Source organism: Natator depressus, chromosome 14 (assembly GCF_965152275.1).
Source record: "Natator depressus isolate rNatDep1 chromosome 14, rNatDep2.hap1, whole genome shotgun sequence".
In the NCBI taxonomy this organism is placed as follows: Eukaryota; Metazoa; Chordata; order Testudines; family Cheloniidae; genus Natator; species Natator depressus.
In genome coordinates, this window is record NC_134247.1 from 14,032,799 (window position 1) to 14,056,171 (window position 23,373).

General features: G+C 56.1%; 1 protein-coding gene across 1 annotated transcript in view; it reads left to right on the forward strand.

Moving 5' to 3' along the window:
- LOC141999088 (polycystin-1-like) overlaps positions 1-23,373 on the forward strand; it is a 53,952-nt gene that overhangs the window by 17,804 nt on the left and 12,775 nt on the right. The window contains exons 12-34 of the mRNA XM_074972234.1: positions 59-3,714; positions 4,038-4,187; positions 4,651-4,788; positions 5,464-5,746; positions 6,388-6,610; positions 6,852-7,011; positions 7,189-7,329; positions 8,060-8,201; positions 8,601-9,191; positions 9,768-9,924; positions 11,242-11,500; positions 12,739-12,934; positions 13,506-13,673; positions 15,014-15,157; positions 15,791-16,001; positions 16,814-16,940; positions 18,209-18,358; positions 19,121-19,185; positions 20,136-20,359; positions 20,647-20,764; positions 21,125-21,300; positions 21,940-22,142; positions 22,823-23,014. Coding sequence (XP_074828335.1) covers positions 59-3,714; positions 4,038-4,187; positions 4,651-4,788; positions 5,464-5,746; positions 6,388-6,610; positions 6,852-7,011; positions 7,189-7,329; positions 8,060-8,201; positions 8,601-9,191; positions 9,768-9,924; positions 11,242-11,500; positions 12,739-12,934; positions 13,506-13,673; positions 15,014-15,157; positions 15,791-16,001; positions 16,814-16,940; positions 18,209-18,358; positions 19,121-19,185; positions 20,136-20,359; positions 20,647-20,764; positions 21,125-21,300; positions 21,940-22,142; positions 22,823-23,014 — 7,874 coding nt within the window. The remainder of the gene's footprint in view (positions 1-58; positions 3,715-4,037; positions 4,188-4,650; positions 4,789-5,463; positions 5,747-6,387; positions 6,611-6,851; positions 7,012-7,188; positions 7,330-8,059; positions 8,202-8,600; positions 9,192-9,767; positions 9,925-11,241; positions 11,501-12,738; positions 12,935-13,505; positions 13,674-15,013; positions 15,158-15,790; positions 16,002-16,813; positions 16,941-18,208; positions 18,359-19,120; positions 19,186-20,135; positions 20,360-20,646; positions 20,765-21,124; positions 21,301-21,939; positions 22,143-22,822; positions 23,015-23,373) is intronic.

Below are 23,373 nucleotides of genomic sequence, written 5' to 3' on the forward strand. Positions count from 1 at the left end.
CAAGAGTCCTAGAAACCCCGATTCCTTCCCACACTGCCTTTCTTCTCTGCTTCCACAGGTGACTACTCAGTGACTGCAGAGGCCATCAACAAATACGATCGAGTGGAGCGGGTGGCCAAAGTCCGTGCGGTCTGCCCTATAGCTTCCGTGACCATTCTGGTGACTCCAGCCTCCCCGCTGGTGAACGAGGTGACCCAGTTCGAGGCGTTACCCAGCCCTTCCCCCTACGGCATTGTTTACTCCTGGAACTTCAATGATGGCTCTCGCACGCAGGAGGGAGTGAATTTGCTGGTGCGCCACCGCTTTGAGAAGAGCGGGGTTTACAACGTAGTGCTGCGGGCCAACAACAGCCTCAGTGAGGTGCCGTCTGACGTGGCTGTGATGGTCAGTGAAGGTGTCATGGGTCTCCGCTTGGTGGCCAGCGGACCTACTGAGCTGGGTTCAGCCACAGTTGTCAGTGCCGTGTTGGCCTCTGGCACAGATGTCCTGTGGACTTTTAACATGGGGGACGGGTTCGTCTACAGCAACCTGAATCTAAGCTTCATCTCTCACACCTTCGCCAAGGAAGGCAACTACACGGTGACGGTGATGGCTCACAATGCCGCCACCTCTGCCCGTGTCTCCACCATTGCAGAGGTGTACCGGCTTCAGATCACCAACATCCTAGCACCCAACTGTCTCTCCAGTGGGGAACGGACTCCCTTCCAAGCAGTGGTAACGGGGCCGAGCCAAGGAGTTCAGTTCTGCTGGGATTTCCAAGATGGCAACCCCCCTTCTGTTGGGGACGGGGACCCCACGGTCTTTCACAGCTACCCAGCAGCGGGGAGCTACCAGCTGAACCTGACTGTACGTGGCACAGTAAGCACCACCTCTCGCCAACTGGCCATCTGCGTGGAGGATCGGATCCGGTCGGTTAAGCTGACGGCACCGACGCTGGCTTTAGCTTTAGGGGAACCCACGTGCTTCCAGGCTGAGGTTGTTCCAGTGCCAGACCCCCAGCACCAATATCAGTACCACTGGGATTTTGGTGTTGGTGAGGACCCAGTGACCTCGGGGTCTCCAGAAATCACATTCACCTACCTGGAGGGAGGATCATACCGGGTGACAGTGACTGTGTGGAACACGGTGAGCCGGCAAAATGCCTCAGTTGATATCCTGGCTCAGAGGGCGATTGGCACCATCTCCATTCTCCACAGCGGTGAAACGGGGAGCTTTCTGGCACTGGGCACCTCCTACCTCTTTATGGCTGAGGTCCCCTGGGACAGTGTGGCCACCTTCCTGTGGAACTTTGGAGACCATTCTCCCCCGCAGGTAGGTCAGAGCACCTCCCACACCTACCGCGGAGCCGGAGACATCACCGTCACCGTGACCGGAGAGAACCAGGTCAGCCATAGAAACTCCTCGCTCAACATTACGGTCCTGGCCCCAGTGCAGCTGCTGACTCTGAGCACTGAGCGGCCAGTCTGTGAAGTCAGGCAGGAGGTCACCTTCCACGCCTCTCTAGCATCAGGAGACCAGGTGCGCTACCTCTGGGCTATTGGAGAGCCACGTGGCTTTCAGAAGGGGGCCGCTACTTTCTCCCACGCCTTCCCTGCCACCGGCGTCTTCATGGTTTTTGTCGCAGCTGAGAATGCAGTGAGCATGGAGAAGGCGAATGTCACTATTGAGGTCCAGGAGCGAGCCCAGGGGCTTCAGATCCACAGCAGGAACATGGTGCAGGGCAGGTACCTGGCCTCTGCCGAGCCCTTTACGCTGACCGCCGAGGTTACCCAGGGCTCCAACCTCACCTTCCGCTGGGTGATTTCTCGAGGGCTGCGCCGAGTGTTCACCGCTACGGGACAGTCGCTCACGTACTGTTACAATGCGAGTGGGGAGCTGCTGGTAGAGGTGAGAGCTGGGAATGTGCTGGGAGAGGCGTCTGCTGGCCTCGCCCTGCAGGTGGTGGCGAGAGCCTGCGGTGTGAAGGTCCGGGCCGCCAGCGACAGCATGGCTCTGGGAAAGCCAGTGAACCTGTCTGTCTCTGTGGCCTCTGGGACTGATTTGCTCTATTCCTGGCACGTTGAGGAACATGCCCAGCCCCTGCTCACCAACTCCTCCTCTCTGTCCTACGCTTACTCCACTCTGGGCTCCAAGCTGGTGTTCGTCACCGTCTCCAACGTCCTCGGTTCCAGCAACGGCTCCACAGAGCTGAGAGTCCAGGAGCCCGTTTCCAGGGTGAGCTTCACGGTGGAAGGAAGCTCTCTCCCCTTCTTCTTGATGTCAGACACCTCTAGGCAGCTCTGGGGCTCGGTGGCTGCAGGCTCTGATGTCAAGTGGGAGTGGCAGCTGCGGGGGAAGGAGAAGCAGCAGCTCTTCTGTGGACAGAACGTCTCCTGCGAATTCAGTGCGGCTGGAGTCTACCAGGTGGACCTCCGAGCCTGGAACGATGTCAGTGAGGACACAGTCCAGCATCCCGTGGCCGTCCAAGATCCCGTGGCCGGGCTGGCAGTGGAAGTGGACAAGCAGGACGTGTGCACCGATGACAGGGTAGTCTTCATGCTGCACACCCAGAGGGGCACGAATGTGAGCTTTGCTCTCACCATCCCCTCTTTGGGGCTCAGCCTGGATGTCCGCGGAGGAACACATCACTTCTCTTTCCCGGCGGCGGGTTCTCATCGGGTGCTGGCGTCGGCCTCCAACAACGTCAGCGTGCAGCTGGCCTCCGTTGTGGTGCAGGTGCTGGAGAAGGTTCGGGGGCTGCACATCCCCAATTGCTGCCCAGCCGTCCTGGAGTCCAACAAGGAGCTGGCGCTCATGGCACAGGTGCGAGCTGGGGAGAATGTCACCTTCTTCTGGATCTTTCACCTCCCTGGGCACCCTGCCTATAAAGCAGCAGGCCAGCAGGTTGGGTATATGCCACCCGGAGCAGGTAACCTGACCATTCACGTAGAGGCCAGTAACCTGTTCTGTGCCGCGTCTCTGACGGTGACTGTGGCCCTGCAGGTGCCCATAGAGGCAGCCACCTTGTCCAGCAATGGGACTGGGGCTTTCCTCAATCAGACGGTGGCATTTGACTTGGCAGTCATGGGTGGCAGCGATCTCCGCTCCGTGTGGAAGTTCGGGGACTCAGAGGAGACCTTTGCCGGCAACGGGGACAAGAGGATGTTTCACCGTTATGTCCGTGCTGGGGATTTCTTAGTGGAGGTGAAAATCTACAATGAGGTCAGCTTTGTCCTGGTGCAGATGACGGTCACCGTGCGGGAGCTGGGGTGTGACAGCCCCATGGTGAGGCTGGTGGAGCCGCCCTCATCTGTCCCCAGATCCCGCACCAGCTACTTCGAGGCCAGCGTAGACCTGAAGGGCTGCACGGCCTACAAGGCCCTGTATCTCTGGGAGGTGTTCAGCAGCCCCAGCTGCGAGCAGCTGGCTGAGGCTGACCAGGTGCCCCTGCAGCACACGGACCTGCTCACCCCATCACTCATGCTCCCCAAGCTCTCGCTGGACATCGGCACCCACTGCTTGCGCTTCACTGCCTCCCTCCAGCACACCCCTCTGGCCCGGACGCTTTCCCTGCTCATCACCGTCATCCCCAGCAAGTTGGTTCCCTTCATCCGAGGCGGGTCGTGGAGGAGCTGGTCTGCCCAATTGGACCTGGTTCTGGATGGCAGCGGGTCGTACGACCCTGACGTGGGGAGGGACGCAGACCCCTCCCTGGAATATCACTGGGGCTGTGAGGTAACAAAGGGAACCCAGCAGGAGTGCCTGTCATCGCTCACCTCCGCTCGCCCTTGGGAGGGGCTGGGGCTCTGAGTGCCCTGGGGCAGAGGGGGTTGGATCAGAGTCTAGGGGAGGGCAGGTGCCTTCTTTGGAGAATACTGTGTAACTCCAACCCCCCCCACCTCACAGCTCCCCACTTCTTCATCCCACGCCCGCCCCCACTGATCACTCAATCCGCAGCCTGCTGTCCAGGGTCCGTCCATCCTCCCGCTCAGGCGTGGGACAGGGACAGATAGCCCAGGAGTGAGTTAATCAGGTCTCTCTGTGTGTCTCCCACTCAGAATGTGTCCTCGCCTTGGTGTGCCCCACCTCGCCTGCAGGGAGGGGCCAGCGTCACCGTTCCCCGCACTGTGCTCTGCAGAGACACTGGCTATCGCTTCATTCTCACTGTGAAGAAGCCGGGGAAGGAGCCAGTCTCCGTGGCCCAGACGGTGAGCTTCGAGTGGGGAGGGGTCAGTCTGGGGAAGAACACTGAGGGACCAGACCCTCAGTCTCACTGGCACAGAGCCAGCCCCGTCACAGAGGCAGTTGCTGCCTTCTCAGCAGGAACGTGTGGGCGACGACCCCTCACTGAGCCTTGGGGCTGCTCAAGGAATGGGGTTACAGCTTGGAAGTGCGTGGATTGGTCCATGTGCCTTCAGTGCTGGGCAGATACCAGCCAGCAGCCGTGTGGTTGTGCTGCCACCCTGGCACCTGACCCCAGCCCCAGTGCCTGGGCCTTGTGTCTCCCGCTTTGGGTGCCAGGCACACTCACCTGTCACCAAGGGCTCACGCCCTGTGTCCCAGGAGCTCATCCCCTCTATTGCATTGGGGCTGCTCCGTTTCCACAGGGGTGTACGTCAGGGGAGGGCTGTTTTCCTATGTGGTTTGAATGATCCTGCCGTCCACCTGCAGGTTTGGATCGAGGCTGGCCAGATCCTGCCCGTGACCATCGAGTGCCGTTCTTGCAGCGCCCTGTCGAGCTATGAAATCAGCAGGAGCGTCCACGTCACTCTGGCCGGACAGTGCCAGAACTGTGACAACAGGACCACAGTGAGATTTGCTTTGCTGATGCATGAAAAGTCCAGTACGGGGCCACTTGTACTTTGCTCACACCCCAGCTCCTGCCACTTGGGAGGAGGTTTGGTGGTTTGACTTTAACGCGCACCCCAGTGGAGAGTTCCCCGCTCTCCAAGCACTGCTCTCCCCCCACCCCCATTCCTCGCCCCATAAATGCCCGTAGGCTCATGGTGCTGCTTTGAGCTTACAGTTACGAGTGACCCTGCACTGACCGGAATAGCCAGCTGATCTGTGGAGCTTGAGGGAACGTGAACTCTGATTAGCCGTACTCGAGGTGCTCCGGCCCATGAGGAAAGGGGGTGTTACTGGGGAAGGGGTGCTGGGAGATAACTCAGAGAGGATAAATCTTACAGCAGAAGGAATGGGTTGAGTGACTAGACCAGGAAACTGGAAGGCAGGACTTCTGGGTTCTAGTTCTGACTCTCTGGGTGACCTTGGTCAAGTGATTTAACCTCTCTGTGCCTCAGATTTCCCCTCTTTAATTTTAGGGATAATGTGCCAGCCGGGTGCTGTGAGGCTCCGTGCATTGGGATTTGTCAGCTCTGGGAAAGGCTTGGATGATGGGCACTACAGAAGGGCCAGCCTGATTCTCTGGGCACCCCTATTGGGCTGCTGTCTCACCCATGTCCCTCTCTTTGACCCTTGCAGTACAAGTGGACGGCTCAGAGTTCAGATGGACAACCTTTGACCCTGGACCATGTGACCACCTCCACGGGGGACTCGAACCGGGACCTGGTGATCAGACAAGGGGTCCTGCGGGATGGGGTGAATTACTCTTTCACGCTGTCAGCCTCCCAGCCTGGCGGGGAGCTGCAGGGGGGATCCAGCATCACTCTGACTCCCAACAACCCGCCCAGGGGAGGGGTCTGCACCCTGACACCTGAACACGACCTCTACCTCCTGGAGACCCTGGTCTCATACCAGTGCACAGGTAACTCTGCCAGGGCATCCTTTGGGCAGCTGCCCCCCATGCACGCACAGGGCAGAAGTTGGTCATTTGGACACCAAAGAGTACACAGTGCCATCGAAAAGGGAGAAGCTCCCAGCCCAGTGCAATGTACGTGGGAGGGTGAGAGGGATATTCAGTCCGCGTCCCCGGTACAAAGCCCCCAGGGTGGGAGCGAATGGGCATGCTGACCATGCACCTGGCCTGGCTAACTGTGACTATGGCAAGGTGTGGATCTGGGTTCTGTGCACACAATAATAGATATACTCTCAGGGCCTCGGGAGGTGACAGTCTCTGGGGCTGGCTGCCAGCCTTCTGCACTCGCCTGGTTAAGCCAGGTGATTTTGACATGCTCTCGGTGCTCCGTATTGCAACATATGTTAGCAATAGCTGCAGAGCCCGACGCGGCACTGGGAACACAGGGAGGCCTGAGGCTGAGAGTCCTGCCAAGAGAGGAGGGGAGGAATCAGTTGGGCTGCGGGCCGGGAGATTTGGCAGGTCGCACATGCAACCATGGCCTGAAGGAGCCCAAGAGGCAGTGACTGGGCGGGTGCCCGTGTTCTGGACTCCCAGCTAAGTCACACTCGCTCTTCCTCCATGCATGTCTCCCTTCCCTGCTCTCTCAGGCTGGGTGGATGAAGACAGCAGCCCAGTGCAGCTGATTTACACCCTGATTGCTGAAAGGTGTCCCCCCGACGGCAGGCACTGCCAGCACTTCTGCCTCTATCGCGGGATAAAATCTTCCTTCGGCACCTTCCTCCCTGCGGCCACAGGTGGCAGGCGCACCACTGTCAATGTCCTGGTTGAGCTGGAGGACTCGCAGGGGGCGAAGACCCTGGCCCTGAATCGGTGAGTGTGGGCAGATCCAGGAGGGGCGCGCACGAGGAGATGAGCTTGGCTGGTGTTCGGCACAGGTGCGCGTCCTGGAAGCTGAAAGATCAGAGAGGCAACCAATAGTGTCTTTGGACTATGCTTTGGATTCGAAAGTGGCTCCACTGATGGGTCCAAAGCTCCCACTGTCCCCAGCTGCTGGGAGGAATGAAGCCTTTGGAGTTGGCTGGGATAACTTTATTTCCTTCCTTCCTTCCAGGACCCTGCCCCTTGCCATGCCGGTCCTCCCGGTGGGCTTCCCGACCGTCACCAGCTGGCTGAAGAACAAGAGCCAATCAGAACTGTGGGGTGTGGTCCAGCAGGGCAATCCCCAGGAGGTGATCCCATACTCCCTGGCCCTCATCACCGTGCTGAATCAGGTAAGGGCTCCGCTGCGGTAACCCCTTCTTCCCTGACACCTGCACGCACGCACACACACACACACACACACGTGCTTGACCTTTGCACGTGCATGCACACACCCATCCCCTCTCCCAGCAGAAGTGCCTCGTTCACGAGTGCTCGTGTGTGTGTGTGTGTGTGTGTGTGTGCTCCAGAACTCGGGCAGCCAGGGCAATGAGGAGGAGCTGAGGGACCGGATCTCCATCCGCAGCAACGTCACCACAGCCCTGGCCTCCCTCAATATCTCCAGCGTGAAGGAGGTTGCCCAGCTGAGCGTGGCGCTGCAGCAGTGTGTGGTAGGACCTGGCTCTTGTCTCTTTTCCCCTGACTGTCACTCCCGTGGTGGCAGACAGGCTCCTTGCTTTGAGGAAAGCCCCTTCTCCTCAGCCTCCCTTTCCTCGCTGTCTGCCTCCGTTTTCCCATGCACCAGGCTGAAAATGTGCCCCTTTGGGTGGGTGTGAATAGCCCCCTGGTCCCCCCATGTGCTCGCAAAGCCCCCTGGTAGGGGGCTGTTTGTTGTGGAGGCAGGGCCTCTTCTGGGACAGCTGCCTAAGGAATGGGCGGAGAGGGAATCCGGGAGCCCAGTGCCCCCCATCCTCCTCCCATCGGGGTGAAAGAGCAGGGGGCAGAAGAAGAGGGACAAGAGAGTATGCGGTGATGGCTCCTGCTGCCTGGGTCAGTGGAGAGTCGGAGAGAGGCCTGGGAGACAGAGAAGTGAGCACGTCCTGCTGGCACCCTGTTGCAGAGCGGGCAGACTGGGTAGGGCTATAGGGACAGGGAGGGGCGCTGCAATGGTGGGTGCTCTCTCAACGCCTCCCCGTCTTAGACGGAAGAAGGGAGGAGTGGAGTGGGGTGGGGAGATTGGCAGGTCTCGGCTTGCTGTGGCGGTGATGGAGAGTGGGAGTCAGGGGCGAGCAAAGTCTGCGGGATACGGCCGTGATAGGGGGAGAGTGAGGTGGGGAAGCTGAGGCAGGTAGGACAGATCTGCTGGAGTGTGACCCGGGGGCCCCCCTTTCCCAACCTCAGGCATTCCCAGGAGAGCTCAGCCCCGAGAGCCAGGCCAGGACCCTGGCAGCAGCCCAGAGAATGATTGAAGTCATCAGCTTGGAGACAGAGGAGGGTCACGAGACGCCCACCTCCGCCGGCAACAGCATCCTGGGGATTCTGGGTAAGCAACGAGCCACCTCAGCGTGATAGGGCGGGACTGGGGCGTAGGAGGCAGCAAGGCCGTATCCCTGGGAGTCCATGACTCTGCCCTCTTGCCACCGACTCCCCCAGTGTCTTGGGCAGCTCTCTGACCCCGTAGCAGCCCAGCTCTAAGTGCTTCAGTCAGGCTCGGTGATTTTGGGTGCTGCAGATGTGGCCTTGAGGACACAGCAGCCTTCTGCTTCCCGGACCGTCGTTCTCAGCAGCCTTGCCAGGCCTGAGGTGAAGTCTGACACTAAGGGGCTCTGTGCTGCTGGTGGGGCTGCTGCCCTAGTGAAGGGAGATGTGAGGACAGGTGGGGCCGTGGGAGGAACCGGGGAAGCAGCAGGACTGTAACCGAGGGGTGTGAAATCTTTCCCAGGGAGCACATTATCAGCACTGGACACGGCCCCCCACCCACCTCTGTCTGGGGCCCCTGGTCTCAGCACGGCCTTGACCGCCTTCAACCTCACCCGGGCCCTGATGAAGTCCCTGATGAGGTCCCGGGTCCTGAATGAGGAGACCTTGTCGCTGTCTGTCTCGGAGATCCGCACACAGGGCAAGAGGGCCGACTCCCCCAACCTGCTGTGCCAGGCGCCCTCTGAGCGGTGTCTCTTCTCCGTGCCCAGCGCGGTGGCCGGGCAGCTGGCAGGGAGCCAGGAGGTGGTGCAGGTGCTCATGGACATCTCCGTCAACCCTTTCCCGTTCAACTACTACGCCAACTCCTCCATCTCCACCCGCCTGGCGCTGCTGGAGTTCACCACTCCTGGAGGGGCGCCCATCCCAGTCTCCAACCTGGCCGGGGAGAGGGCTATCGGGCTGAGGCTGCCGACGGGGCAGCAGGAGCAGCGGACCTCTCCCCCGACGCTCATCCTCCTCCCTCCTGGGGAGTCAGTCAATTTCACAGTGAGGGCCTCAGCGGGAAGCCATGCTGAGGGGGTGCACATCCGTGTTGGCGTCACTGTGCAGGAGGGTGAGTTGTTAGCAGGACAAAGAGCTGCTCGTGGTCTGAGATGGGCAGAGCTTTGTCCAGCTAGTGGAGGGGGGCAGTTTGATGCAGATTAGCACTGGGGTTCCCTCTTCCTCTTGCATAGAGGCACCATGACCCTCAGCTACGGCGTGGGGGACAATAGGGATCCGAGTGATAGCCAGAGACTCTCCACAAGCTGCCCTTTAGGACTCATAGAGCCCGTTTGTAGGCAAGCCCCTAGGGGGCGAGACAGCCACAAACCCTGGAACGAGCCTGATGCCATCAGCAGAGGGCAGTGATCCACCAGTTCACACACATGCCCTCTGGTGCGTGCCGGAGTGCAAATGGAGGCTACAAGTGACATGGGTTTGTTGACTTGCAGTCAGCTCAGTTTGTTGCTTTTCTCCGCATCAAACACCCAGATTCTCATTTGGGTGAAGGAAGTGGCCCTCCCAGATCAGTCCCCTTCCTTGCTGCTGTGCCCTTCCGAAGCACAGATTCCCCATGCCCAGGTAAATAAGTGCCAGACCTGGCTGAATATTTCAAACCCACAGGGAGTGACCGTCCCTCTCCTTACAGGTTTTGACCCTAGCCAGGAGAGCGAGCCCTCGATCCATTTCTACGGGCACTACACCCCGGTTCCCAATGAGTTCCACTACTCCTGGAAGGAAGAAATCATCTTTGACAGCCTGCAAGGAGGCAGCAGCAGGGAGGTCACCATCTTGCTTTCATCTCCGTGAGTATCCATTCACCCCCTGTGCTGGAATTTGCAGGTTCCTTCCTGCAGCATTGCTCCCTGGGGTTTGAGGGCTTCACCCGCCTTATGGACGGGGCCGGGGGGGCGGAGGGGGAATAATTGGTGTCTGTGAGAAACAGCTGACTCTTGCAGCGTGCCTTCCCAACACAACATCAGAGCCCGCCTTCTGAAGGGGATGAGCCCAGGGGGTGCAGTGACCCAGTCCAGGGCAGCAAAGAGAATCCATTCCCTGTGCAAAAAGACACTACTTCATTGGAGAGCTTTCCTCTCCGGGAAGGATTAGCAGGGTATTTGGGAGCTAAGGGAGAGGGGAAGATCCATAGCTCTTAACCACTATAGGGCAACAACCTCAGTGCACACAGCTGTGATGTCACTTTGCTTGGGTTGCACGGTGCACCCCTTTTTCACTGGCTTTGTGGAGCCTGAGGATGGGGTTTAAGGGGCCCTCTGCAAAGTCAGGTGTGGGGGTGGGGGGAAGGCAGATGCCCACTGTGTGGTACATTTGGGGTGCGGTGGGGGCCAGTCAGGGTGCCTGGCATCGCTCCAGGGAGCATCAGCAGGGCTTGGAGGAGCTCAGAGTGCTGCCGTTGGGCAGGGCTGGGGGTTTGGATCGGGGGCTTTTGGCATGGGGTATGGAGGTGCAGGATGGGAGTCAGAAGGTTGGATCCCTGTGTTCACGTTTGCTAACCAGGCCAGCAGGTTGGGGAGCTCATAGGCACAGCAGGCAGGGAAAGTGTGATCACAACACGGGGCCGGTGCAGCCCCACACGTGGAGTATGGCTGAGGCCAGCCCTGCTTGCGGGACTTGCCTGATGGTAGCCCAGTGTCCTGGCTGAATCCCGGGGATCTACGTTGTGCCACATTCCTCCTGCAAAAAGAAAAGGAGTACTTGTGGCACCTTAGAGACTAACCAATTTATTTTAGCATGAGCTTTCATGAGCTACAGCTCACTTCATCGGATGCATCCGATGAAGTGAGCTGTAGCTCACGAAAGCTTATACTCAAATAAATTTGTTAGTCTCTAAGGTGCCACAAGTCCGCCTTTTCTTTTTGCGAATACAGATTAACACGGCTGTTACTCTGATTCCTCCTGCAGTTTTGCTTTAGATCCGCTGCCCTTCACTTCCTGTCCTAAACTGTGCATCTGTCATGGTAAACAGTGGCTGCATCCTGCCCCAGCGGGGGCTGCACTTCAGTGGTGTGTGAAGTCTGTAAGGGGGGGCGTTGGCATCCTTTGTATTGAGTGGTGCTACTGAACCGTAAGCTCACCCCTGTGCTGTCCCCTCTCCCTTCCAGCCACCGCTTCAACGGGACGCTCCGAGACTATCACGTCAACATCACCAGCCGCTTCTCCCAGGCACCCGTCAGCGCCGCAGTCACGGTCTTTGCCAGCCTCTGCCAGTACTTCCACTTCCCCAGCATGCAATGGAGCACAGAGGGCCTGAGGCCGACAGCCGCCACCAGCCAGAAGGAGATTGTGTGCCTGACAGAACATCTCACTGTCTTCGGAGCCAGTCTCTTTGTGCCACCTCACAGCATCCTCTTCCTGCCCCCGGTAAGCCGGGCCTGGCCGTCCCGGGCATGCAAGGAGGAGATGGTTGGTTACTGTCCCTGTCAGTGTAATGGTGACAGCTGGCATCTTGGCCAGCACCCGGGGACCTCCAGAGCTAAAGCTGCACTTCTGCAGCTTGAGCTGATGAGCCAGGCTGGGGCTGTCGCAGCTCCTATCCTCTGTGGCTATGATGGGGAGCATGTAACACGCACGGACCAGTGACTGCATTAGCGGCAGCCTGAGACCCTCTGCAGGCAGAATGCCCGTCAAAGGCAGTGTGGGCTTCCTGTGCGAAGAGCCAGGCTGTAGAAGCAGGAAGCCTGGTCTCCACACTGCGCACTCGATCAATTGAGCCTTATTGAGTGTGCTATCCTGTAACTGTCTGCTCTCTCCCAGCGAGGAAGGACCCGGCTCACCTGGGTCTAGAACTGGTGGGGGGAGTGAAATTCTCCCCTGTGCAGAGGGGACTAGGCTAAGGGCTAGACACCACCTGAGCCCACGTATGCCCTGATTTGAAGACTTCAAGGAGACTTGAATGGTGCATAACAGGTCTTAGGCTGTGACGCCCCCACCCCCCAGTGAATTTCCTCACCAAAGAGAGGGAGAGGGGAGATGATGAAGGGAAAGCAAGACTCCCTTGTGCAGTGATCAGCAGATGGATCTTGGCTAGGTCTGCCATGTTCGCACCCCGTGATTGAACATAAAGACCAACACTGTTGCCACCAGGCTCAGGTTCAAAGTCAGTTTGGTCTGTTGGAGAACAACTCGTCTCCTATTTGATCACGTCATCAGCAGAGACGTGCATTACCAGATCTGTCTGGATAGCCACTCCTGCTCTGGGGTAGTGTTTTAGGGTCAGAGTTCCCCACTGCCCCATGCCCAGGAGCTTCTGTTTCCAAGTAAAACGAGCCGCTCTCTCATGATCGAAGGTAGGAACTTGGAGGAAATATTCCCTCCTGGTCCTTCGGGGTTGTTTTCCTTTTAGTGCTCCCAGCACGCCAGATCTCCCTCTAACAGCGGTGGCCGTTGGTCCGCAGGAACCACAGCTGCTCCATTCATTAATTTATCTGAAGGGGTTCAGGTGCCCAGATGCCAGGGTGATGGGCACGTTGGAATTGCTGTAATGACGAGGGTAGCACAGACGCTTCCTGCCTCTTGCATCTCCAGGGGTGGATGGGTGGGTAGCGCCCAATGGAGCCCCCCTCTGCCTGCTTCTACCCTCACCTGTGTTGGGGTTTCAGAGCAAGCGCTCCAGGCAGGCTCCGCTGGTGGTGATTACCTGCTGCGTGCTCTTCGCCATCTACCTGGGGATGGTGCTGATTGCCCACAAGCTGGACGACATTGACATCACCCGGGTGGGCATCGTCCCTCGCTGCGGCCAGCCCGGACGGTACAAGTACTGGGTAATGGTGAAGACTGGCTGGAAAAGAGGATCAGGTAGAGTGGGCGGGCAGCCCATTCCACTCCCGTCAAGGGCCGGATTGCAGGGGGTTGGGAGGAGCGATGTGAACCTTGAGGCAGGCAGCCCTGATCTAGAAAGCTTCTGGAGAGCAGAGGTTGATCTGCATGCTCCATCGTTCCAGCCCAGTGGCATCAGTCCCTCGATGGAGCTGTGTGCGCGAAAAGCCCAGAATGGAATGGGCCTACAGCATTAATTCCTCCCTTGCCCCAGGAGCGGTGGGCTGTCTCTGAAGACAGGGCAGGGTTCATTGGTGGAGCTGGGTATAGTGCACGTAGGGGGATAGACAGGAAAGGGGAGGCCCAGGGTAGAATGAATTTGGAAACCATACATTTCCCTAATGCCTGTTCAAGTTTGCTCCTCTTTCAGGCAGCTAGACCAATGCCCCTCTCCCACACCATCTGGAGGCATCCAATTGTGCGCATTTAAAGGCCGAAACATCTGTTGTGTCAGCCATTGGCGGCCGAGTTGGGTTGTGGGAGGACAAGGCGGGTGAATTCTGATGGGGATAATAGATACGTCAGCTATCACGTTACACGTCTCTTCTAGGTACCACTGCACATGTAGGGATCAGCTTATATGGGCTGAACAAAAGTGGCTCTCGCCACCTGGACAAGGGCTGGGCCTTCCAGAGAAACAGCCAGGATATTTTCCAGGTGGAGACTGATGCAAATCTGGGAGAGATCTGGAAGATCCGCATCTGGCATGACAACACTGGTAAGGCACACATCGGCCATGGATTTCTCCGCATAAACTCTGCACTGCTCTTGCCATGTTCTGGGGTCAATGGGACACGTAGATTCTTTACGTGTCATTAATATTTCATTAGTAGTGATTAACTCTGTTAATTTTCAGACTAGCCTTTATGTCCCAGGGCGTGATTTTTCCAAAGTGACTAGAGATTTGGGGTGCCCTTAAATGAGCCTGATGTTTGGAAGCGCTGAACACCCGCCTTCGGAAATAGAGGCCCCCTTAAGGGGTCTCCAATTGGGTGCCCAAAATCACAAGTCACTGCTAAAAATCTTGGCCACCCCAACTATAACGGGTCAGATCCTCAGCTAGTGTCAATCAGTGTAGTTCTATTGACTTCACGGGCGCTGGGCTGATTTCCACCAGCTGAGGGTCTGACCTAATAAAGTTTCCTTTAAACTGAAGCCAGCAAATTCAGAGTTAAAGCTCAAATCCTATCCTTAATTTGTCTCATTGCACCTATAATTTAACAGCACATCTGGTATAAAGAGGTGCCCTCTGTCCTTTGCAAGCCATGTGCAGCCCGGTGGAATTGTGAACAGTGATTAGCTTTAGCCTTGAGTTACCCCGATTTAGTGCCTTGGAGCTGACCCATAGCATCAGGACACATTTTCGTGTTTAACTCCATCGCGCTTTCTCTTCCCTGGTTGTGGCCTGCACAGTGTGCATAATGTGTCTGGTACACACTTACATTTCAGAGCAAAACGATTCACTTTAATGACCCACACAAAAGGGTGAGGGATCAAAGGCAGCGGTGGTCTTACTAATTTATAAGCCAGCCCATCCCTCACTAGCAGTTCTACAGACACAGCTTTGGCTCAGTCCCAATAAAAGACAATTGCAAGCTAGAATGTTAATTACAACAACGTATCCATGTACTGTTACCGTCATTCTATATTTGCATGATTGTAGCATCCACAGTGCACTAGCTGCTGTCCCACACATATTGGGTGAGATGCAATTGCTGCTCCAAAGAACTCACAAACTAAGTTTCCAAGCGCTTCTGACCAAGAGGAAATCAGTAGCTCACATAAAATAGGTTAGCCTCTGTACATCCATCCTGAGAACTAATCAGCTCCTTAGCTCCTGGATTACGTTGCAAAGCACATATTGTAACAAGATGGCCATGGACTCCTGCCTCAGGTGAGAATGGGACAGAGGCTAGAGTTCTCCTCTCCATCTCCCTCCATTGGAGGATGACTGAGCAAAGAAGTGAGCAGCCAGGTTGTAAATCCATTTGTAACTGTCCTGGGAAGGCAGTAATTAGAAACGCAGGTGCGTCATTCTCTCCTCCTCTGTGTCCCCAGGGCTGGACCCTTCCTGGTACCTGCAGCATGTCATTATCTGGGACAGACAGACCGACCATATGTATTTCTTCCTGGTGGACGACTGGCTGTCCGTGGAAAATGAGAAAAACGAAGGGCTGGTTGAAAAGGAAGTCTTGGCTGCATGTGAGCGTTGCCCCTGGAGCTATGTTCTAGAGGCAATCCAAAGAGTCCCTTAGCATTATTACGGCAGTAGCACCAGGAGGCCCTGACCCAGGTCAGGAGCCACTATGCTTGGTGCTGCACAAACACACAGTACACAACCGTCCCTGGCCTAAAGATCTGACAGTGTAAATAGATGAGGCAGACCCAGGGCAGGAGGGGAATTGGAGACACATGGAGGGGAAATGACTTGTCCAGGATTGCACAGCAGGTCAGCAGGGAATCTCCGGACTCCCAGTCCAAAGCCCTGTCCGCTAGGCCACACACTGAATGTGATCTTAGTGGACAATGGAGACGGGTATGAGGACACTAGAAAGGCTGGCAGTGGGCGGGGAGTGAAGGTATCTTTGACAGTGCGAGTGCTGCTGGTGCCCAGACTAACTGGAAGGAGTTCTCTAAGTGATGGTGGCAATGGAGACACCGGAGAAGACAACGGGAAAAGAACTCATGGTGGTGATCAAGCGAGAAGGAAGGTGTTGGTGATGGCAGAGGTGACAGCTAGAGGGAAATGCCCACAGGAGGGGAAGGAGAGTGGGGATAGAATCCTCAAGGAGGAAGAGAGGGGAATGCTGATCATTTGCATTATGCCGATTCCAGGCCCACAGGAGCTGAGATGCTTCTCTCGAGTTTTCCCTGCTCAGCTGCGTCTTGGCTTTTCTGATTGGCACGTGTGGCTCTCCGTCTGGGGCCGCTCTCCCCACAGCCGCTTCACCCGGGTGCAGAGGATAACCTGCTGCGTGGTTGCTGTGTACCTCTTCCTGACCATATGTGTGCTCTGGTATGGAGCCATCGGAGTTGAGGGCTACAGGTGAGTCGCACTGCATCTCTGTCTCTTACAGGAGGGTTTGGTGCAAGAAGACAGAGAAAGAGAGGGAGGGAGGGAGGGATGGAAAGTAGTGAGTGAGGAAAGGGAAAGCCACTGGGGCTGGAACTTTCAAATGAGTTTAAGGGACTTAGGCACCCAAATACCACTGGATTGCAATGAGATTTGGATGTCTTAACTCCCTTAAACTCCTTTGAAAATCACAGCTTGAATGGTGATACAGGTGCTGAGGAAGTATCTGATGCTTTAGACTCATGGAACTGTAGGGCTAGAAGGGACCTCAAGAGGTCATCTAATCCAGCCCCCGGCGCTGAGGCAGGACCAAGTAAACCCAGACCATCCCTGACAGGTGTTTGTCCAACCTGTTCTTAAGCTCCAGTGATGGGGATTCCACAACCTCCTTTGGAAGCTTATTCCAGACTTAATGACTCAGAATTTGAAAGCTTTTTCTAATATCTAACCTAAATCTCCCTTGCAGCAGAGTAAGCCGAACACTTCTTGTTCTACCTTCATGGACCTGGAGAACAATTGATCACCGTTCTCTTTAGAACAGCCCTTCACATATCTGAAGGTTATCAGGCCCCCTCAGTCTTCTTTCCCCACGACTAAGCATGCCCATTTTTTTAACCTTTCCTTATAGATCCTCAGTCTTCGTGTGATGGCTCTGTGCCCAGAGGAGCCTGTGCAAAATGTGGGCCCCTACCCAGTATGAATGTCCCAGTGTCCTGGAACCACTCCCTATTAACACAGGACTCTTCGAGTCACCACGTTTCTCTTCTGGCTTTGTTTCTCTCCAGTAGTGTCCCCCGGGGGAGCCAGGCTTCAGTGACGGCAGAGAGCATTGCTGTGGGGATGGTTGTGTCTGTGGTGGTCTTCCCAATACAGCTTCTCTTCACCTTCATCTTCAGGAAAACTCGCAGCAAGGTACTACAGTAGTTACCCTCTACGCACAACATCTAATCAACCTCCTCCCCGCAGCTACATGACTCACCAAACCTGCTGCTACAACCCCACCAGGGTCCATCCGTCCCCACCCTAAGGGACGGGAAGTTTGGCATGATCAGAGTGAAGGACCTCTGCAGTGCCTGTTTTGTGCATAAATATTTAATAATACACGCCAGTATCCAGGCTTGTCAGTCAGATCCCTTTTCACCGGCACAAAATCCATGTCATCTTTTCAAGGACGTGCTCTGAAATGTTGCCATCTTATTTTACAGACACGGTAGGAAGACTAGGCTAAAATATACAGCCAAAGATAGTGGAAAATTAGAGTTGGTCAAAAAATCGGGTGTGATTTTTGTAAAAAATTTGTCCGTTTTTCATAGAAATTCACAATTTGATTTAAAAAAAACCTTCATCAAAATTAAGAATTTCAAAATGTTGACCAGATTTACATATAAGCCCTTAGGGCTGTTTTTAGAACAGGGTTATAATATTATTAACGGTAGTTGTTATTTGTACTGTACCTAGGAGCCTGTCTTGGACCAGGACTTGATTGTGCTAGGTGCTGTACAAACACAGAACAAAAAGACAGCCCCTGCCTCAAAGAACTTACAATCTGAGTATAATAATAGGAGAACTGGAAATTATGCAGAAGAAATTCTGCCATGAGCACACACAGCTGCCAAGCTCTTCCACACGATCTGACTTCCAGAGGCTCAGTTAGGGAGTAATGACAGTACCTAGCTCTTATACAGCACTTTTCATCACTAGCTCTCAAATCACTTTACAAAGGAGGCCAGTATCATTCTCCACATTTTACGGGTGGGGAAACTGAGGCACAGGGAGGGGCAGGGACTTGCCCAAGGTCACCTAGCAGGTCAGTGGCGGAGTCAGAAACAGAACCAGGTCTCCCATGTCCCTGTTCAGTGCACAGTCCACTAGACACTTGTCTGTCACTTAGGGGAATTCTCTCGATGCCAAACTGAAATTGCAATAGTAACTCTTAGGGTCCAGCTGTCAGACCCCCTGCCTCCATTGGTGCACATGCTGCTTTGTATGTGCTCACTGACATCTGGGCACACACTAGCATGTGCATATGCAGGTGACCGAATCTAACACATGTCAACATCTTCCGAGAAGGGCAATGCGCCAGTGCAAAGGGACCGGGTTGAAACCTGGTTCTAGGCATGCCCTCGGGATGGTCACAGCCTCTGGACAGGAAGCACTCCTCGTTCCTCTGTTTCTGACAGGTGGTTGTGGAAGACCCCAACCCACCTGTGCAGGACTCTCAGACTGTGGAGATGGATGTGTGCCTGGAGCACGCTGACCAGGGCAGCTCCTCCTTCCTGTCTATCCCAGGCGGGGTGGAGTCCATCATGGACGGGAGCTCTGTCAGCGGTGTAAGTGAAAGGCCATTCTATGGGCACCTTTTGGTGACGTACAGAGAAAAGGCCCTGGGAGGTGAGGGGCTATGTGTCTGTCTGTCTCGCTGCCCTCCCAGGTGAGTGCTGTATTTCTAGACACACACCACTGCCCCTGGGCTTTGGAAAAGATGACTTCTCTGAAAACTGAGCTCCAGCAAAGGAGCCAGGAGTCAGGACGCCCTGGTTTGCAGATGGGGTGGGTTTGCTCACTCTCTGGAGGTCAGCACCATTTTCAGCCCAGGCCATCCTACCTGCTGAGTAGAGCAGTCACTCCTTAACTCCCCTCGCAGAGCCCTCATCCCTGACTCCTCTGCTTTCAGAGCTATGAGAGTGCAAATACAAACCCTCACTGGTCTAGTGTGGGCAAACCCAGTGTCTCCAGCTACCAGAGGCAGGTCCCGCACAGAGGGGAGAGCCCCTCGCACTTCATCCTGAAGGCTTTTCTTAATCCTTTCGTTGCTGGACTAGAGTAAAACAGGGTGCAATCTCAGCAGCACCCTCTCTTTCTCTGTTATTGGAAGCTTCTCTTTGGTTGGATGCAAGGAAGGGTGTGTTCTCTAAAGGGCAATGGTCATTCATATAAAGAGCTTCATAGGGGGCTGGAAGCCAAAGGGAAACAGCCATCTTGCTCTAAGGCAGGATGGGTGCCAGGGGACACTCTCCAGGAGTCCTGATGACCATGTGGCTTCTGTCTCCCCTCATAGTTCATCTGCACCCCCCTCATCCCTTCCTTTTCAGGAGTCACCTGGGAGTAGGAGGCCAGTGTCCACCCAGGAGAATCTCACCGAAGTGGGCAATGCAAGGTACTTCTGCAGCAAAGGGGGCTGGACGAGGGGATGCAGTGCCCTTAATTGAAGGAGATTCGTGTCTATCCTGAATCAGTGCTTTAGGGGGGACATGGCTGCAGAGAGGCAGATGCAGGCAGGGGGCTGATGGGGTGACCCTCGCCTTTCTTCCAAGATGGGGATGAGAGAACAGCCCCAGTAACACACCCATGCTGGCAAGAGAGCATCAGGTCTCTGCTTGCTGGTGAAAATTAACCCATTATATTCTGAACCAAAGCATTGTTGGAAAAACCTGCATTCAGGCATTTGTAACTTAACTCCCCAGCCAGCTCCGACTACATCCCGTTCATGGAAGGACTCCCCAAGTCAGCTTTACATCGAGGGAGAGCTCAGCCTCTGTGCTTTAACGAATCTGCAGTTGCGCTGGCATCCGGCAGATACAGTAACCCTGGTTGTGCAGGCCTGGAGTGGCACTGGAATGGCTGGTGCAGCTCTGCAGTCGGACTCTGATGGCAGTAATCCAGCCAGCCAGGGCGGTAGAGGGCTTGGCCAGAAGGATGGGGCTGCAATGCAGAGCATCAAGGAGGGTCGCGGTGGGGAGACTACAAGGCAGCTAAGATGAGGAGACTCCTCAGAGCTTTGACAAGTCCATGGAGATCTCTCTGTGGGTGGAGGGGGTCTATAAACCCTCTCCAGCTGATGTCTGGACTGAGGAATTTGCACAGGCCCATAAAAAAACAGGTGACAAATGCAAGCCCCATGCAGCAGAGGGGACACGGGGCCTATGTTAATAGGCTGGTCTGATGGTTAGACTGCAGATGGCAAATCCATGACCGATGACCAGCCAGGCAGGAAGGCGGTTCCTGTCCAAACCCAGAACTGTCACGCTCTGAACGTCCGAGCCAGGAAGGGATCTCCTTTGCACTAGCACCAGAGCTCAGCAGCGTGTCGCCCCTTTGGTTCTGCAGGGTCGCGAAACGCTGGCCCTCCTGCGACAGCATCTTCGACATCCCAGATCTTCTGAACTCAGATCCCCTGGTGAGCCAAAGTCGGATCCTCAAGAGGAAGAAGGCCTTGCTGAAGCTGGGAATTGAGTCCACACCCAGCTCTGATGATGACCCCCTGTCCTTCTCCTTAGGGGACTCTGAGGATAGCAGGAGAGACAGCTGTGGCCACCGCCTCACCCACTCTGGTACCCCAAACAACTCTCCTCTCTCCTTTTCCTCCTCCCAGCCCCCCCCCCTTCCATCTTCGTTCTCCAGCTCAAGATTCACAGTGTGCAGGTCCAGCTTTAGTGTGACAAATGCATCTGCTGCTACAATAGACAGAATGGCCCCGGCTCCTACTGACGCCGAGGGGAGTTTTGCCATTGAGCTCAGTGAGGCTAGAACTGAGCCCAAGGTGCTCCTGCCTTTCCTCTCCTGCCCTGGCTGCAAAGCTGTCTCACTGAGCGCCATCTTCTCCCTCTCCACTCAACAGAGGAAGATTTGCTCAACTCCATCATAGCTGAGACTCAGTGGAGCAGCTCCTCGGACTGCGTCACGTCCGACAGCGGCAGGTTCTCGCCCCGAGCTGAGGCGGATCTAGTCTCCGATGTGTACGTACCCAGGCCCTGCTCAGAGCACCCCCAAAAAACTAAGCGGGGAGCCCAGGCCAGAGAGATTCATAGAGCATAAGGCCAGCAGGGACCATTATGATCTAGTCTGACCTTCTCCGAGATCGTTTCTCCCGCAGCTGCACTGCTGGGAATGGGACGCCTGTAGACCCTGACCCCGAGGGGTGGTGCTTTTTGTGAGCCCAGAATTCAGAGCCCAGAATTCTTGTTCTGTTTTCTTTTAGTTTTGGGTATTTAATGTCCCGCCCATCTCCAAGGGTTCTGGTGCAGCTCAGGGGGCCTCTCTCCAGTCCCAGGCTCAGTGGTTGACGATCATGAACCACCATCTCTCTCCCATTACAGTATGGAAAGTTCCTGCAGCACCTGGTCTGATGGCATCCCAGAGCAGGGGAGGAGCGGCTGGGGTTTCCTGCACAAGTCCTTCTCCTATATCTCCGCCCTGACAAGCCCTGGCAGCGCGCTGCGCCCTGATCCAGAGCCTCTGTCTGCCCCAGTGTCGTCCTTCTCCACCCGGATCGGTGTGTGAGGCACCTGGAAAAGGGGACCCACCCTTAACTGAACTGGACCAATGGGGCTGAGGTGGGGGGAAGGAAGAGAATTCCTGCCTGTGAGAATGGTTTCGCATCGGGGGGACCCTAAGGCTGGGTCACTGCGGGGATCTAACATCTGTTGGCAACTTGCAGGTCATGGTTTGAACGCCTCTTCCTCCCGTTCTTCTCTGACTGCTCCAGGCAGAGATTGCACCTAGCACCCCCACGGCACCACCTGGGAAGTGAACGGTGCATCCCTGTTTCCTGCCCCACAGCACCAGTTTGGGAGGGAAGCCAAATCTCGCAGCTGCGGCCCACACGCCTGCCGCTGAGCCACCACATGCTTGGCGAGAGGAATAACTTCAAACACAGGTTGAAACGGCTGCATCTCCAGCGAGAGGCAGCAACCAGGGAGGAGAGGGGAGCCTGGATCCCAGCGCAGAGGAAGGGAAGCCAAGTGAAAGCAGCTGGATTGGTTTCTATAGCCCTAGAAATGCCAAACCCTGCCCCTGTGCAAGGGGAAGCAGTGGGGCTGCCCCAGTGCTGTGGGCAGGGGAGGGTAATGTTGAGTCTGTGGGGTCTAAGTGATGATGGGGGTTTAAACAACTCTGGTTGCTTTTCCTGCAGGGGTGTCCCGCAGACCCTTGGAGTGGCTCTTCCCTGGCTGGGTGCTGCCCATGACCTATGCTTTCATCTTCCTGCTTCTAGCAGGCTGCTTCACCGTCACCATCCTCTATGGCTCCTCCCTCCATGACCACACTGCCCTAATGTGGCTTATCTCCTGCGTCTTCTCCTTCGTCACCTCCTTTGTGCTGCTGGAGCCACTGAAGGTAACGGCCCCTACTCCTCTCAGCACTGTAGATAACCCTCCGGCTTTGCCCATTCCCAGCCCCTTCCAGCTGAGAGCCACACAACATTTTGCAGACATCAGTTAATTCACAGCACCCTTAAGGTGGGATGACACTGCCCCCATTGTCAGATGGGGAAACTGAGGCAGGGAAATGGTGAATGACCTGCCCAAGGTGACACAAGTGAGTGAGTGGCCAGTGGGGATGGAACTCCGGAGACCTCAGTGCAGATCCTCCTGCACACAGACTTAGAGGAGGGACTGTTTCACACTCGCCCATTGGCTTTGTTTGAATCCCTGCTTACTACTGACTCACTTGGGTTACCTGGGGCAAGCTGCTGGCCCTCTCTGTGCCTCAGTTTCCCAGTCTGTAAAGTGGGGGCAGTGTTGTCCCAGTTGTCCCAGGAGGCTGGATGGGAGCTACTGCATACCCTGCTGGAATCAAGCTGGGGGCATTCAGTGGAGATTGGAGACTTTGCCCTCCCTCACTGAGGTTTTATTCAACACCCCTCCCCTTTCACTCTGGGCATCCCCTACTTCCACCCATGGGGCATTGCTCTGTGGGTCGGGGTGACTAGCTGCTCTCTGCGGCCTTAGAAGAGTAACAGCCCCTGGCCCTGGAGAGCTGGGTCTCAGACACTCTCCACTGTCCTGTCGTGGCAGGTGGTGCTGGAGGCCCTGCGTGCTGCTCTCATCACCAAGCCGGTGAACAGCGAAGGAGAGGGGCTGGTGGAGGAGCCGCTGGTAAAGCCAGTGCCCGAGCGCATTGGGAAGGTGCGAGTGCCCTGTGGATACGGGCTTCTCCAGGCCAAGGAGGAGGCGAGGAAAGTGCGGGCGCTGCGAGCGCTGATGAGGGTAACGCATTCCCCTGGGACTCGCCCCACCTCGCTTGGCTGCTGCTAAGAAGCCAGTGGGGGACCCCCATCACTCAGCTCCTAGGGAGTCCTTGGGATGCCGAGGGAGGGATACAGGACATTCACGGAGTGCCGCACTTATGCTCTGAGGAACGGCCCAAGGGGAATTTAACCTAGACCCTTCTTTTCTGCTGTCCTCATTCTCTATTTTCACCCCCAGCTGCATCCCGGCTGGGCAGTGAGCCCTGCCTGAGGGCACCAGCTCTCCAGTTACAACTTAAGGGCACCAGCTAGCAACTGAACCCAGCCCCTCCTTCCGACCGCAATGCCAGTGTTATAATGCACCCCCCGTGCTCAGAG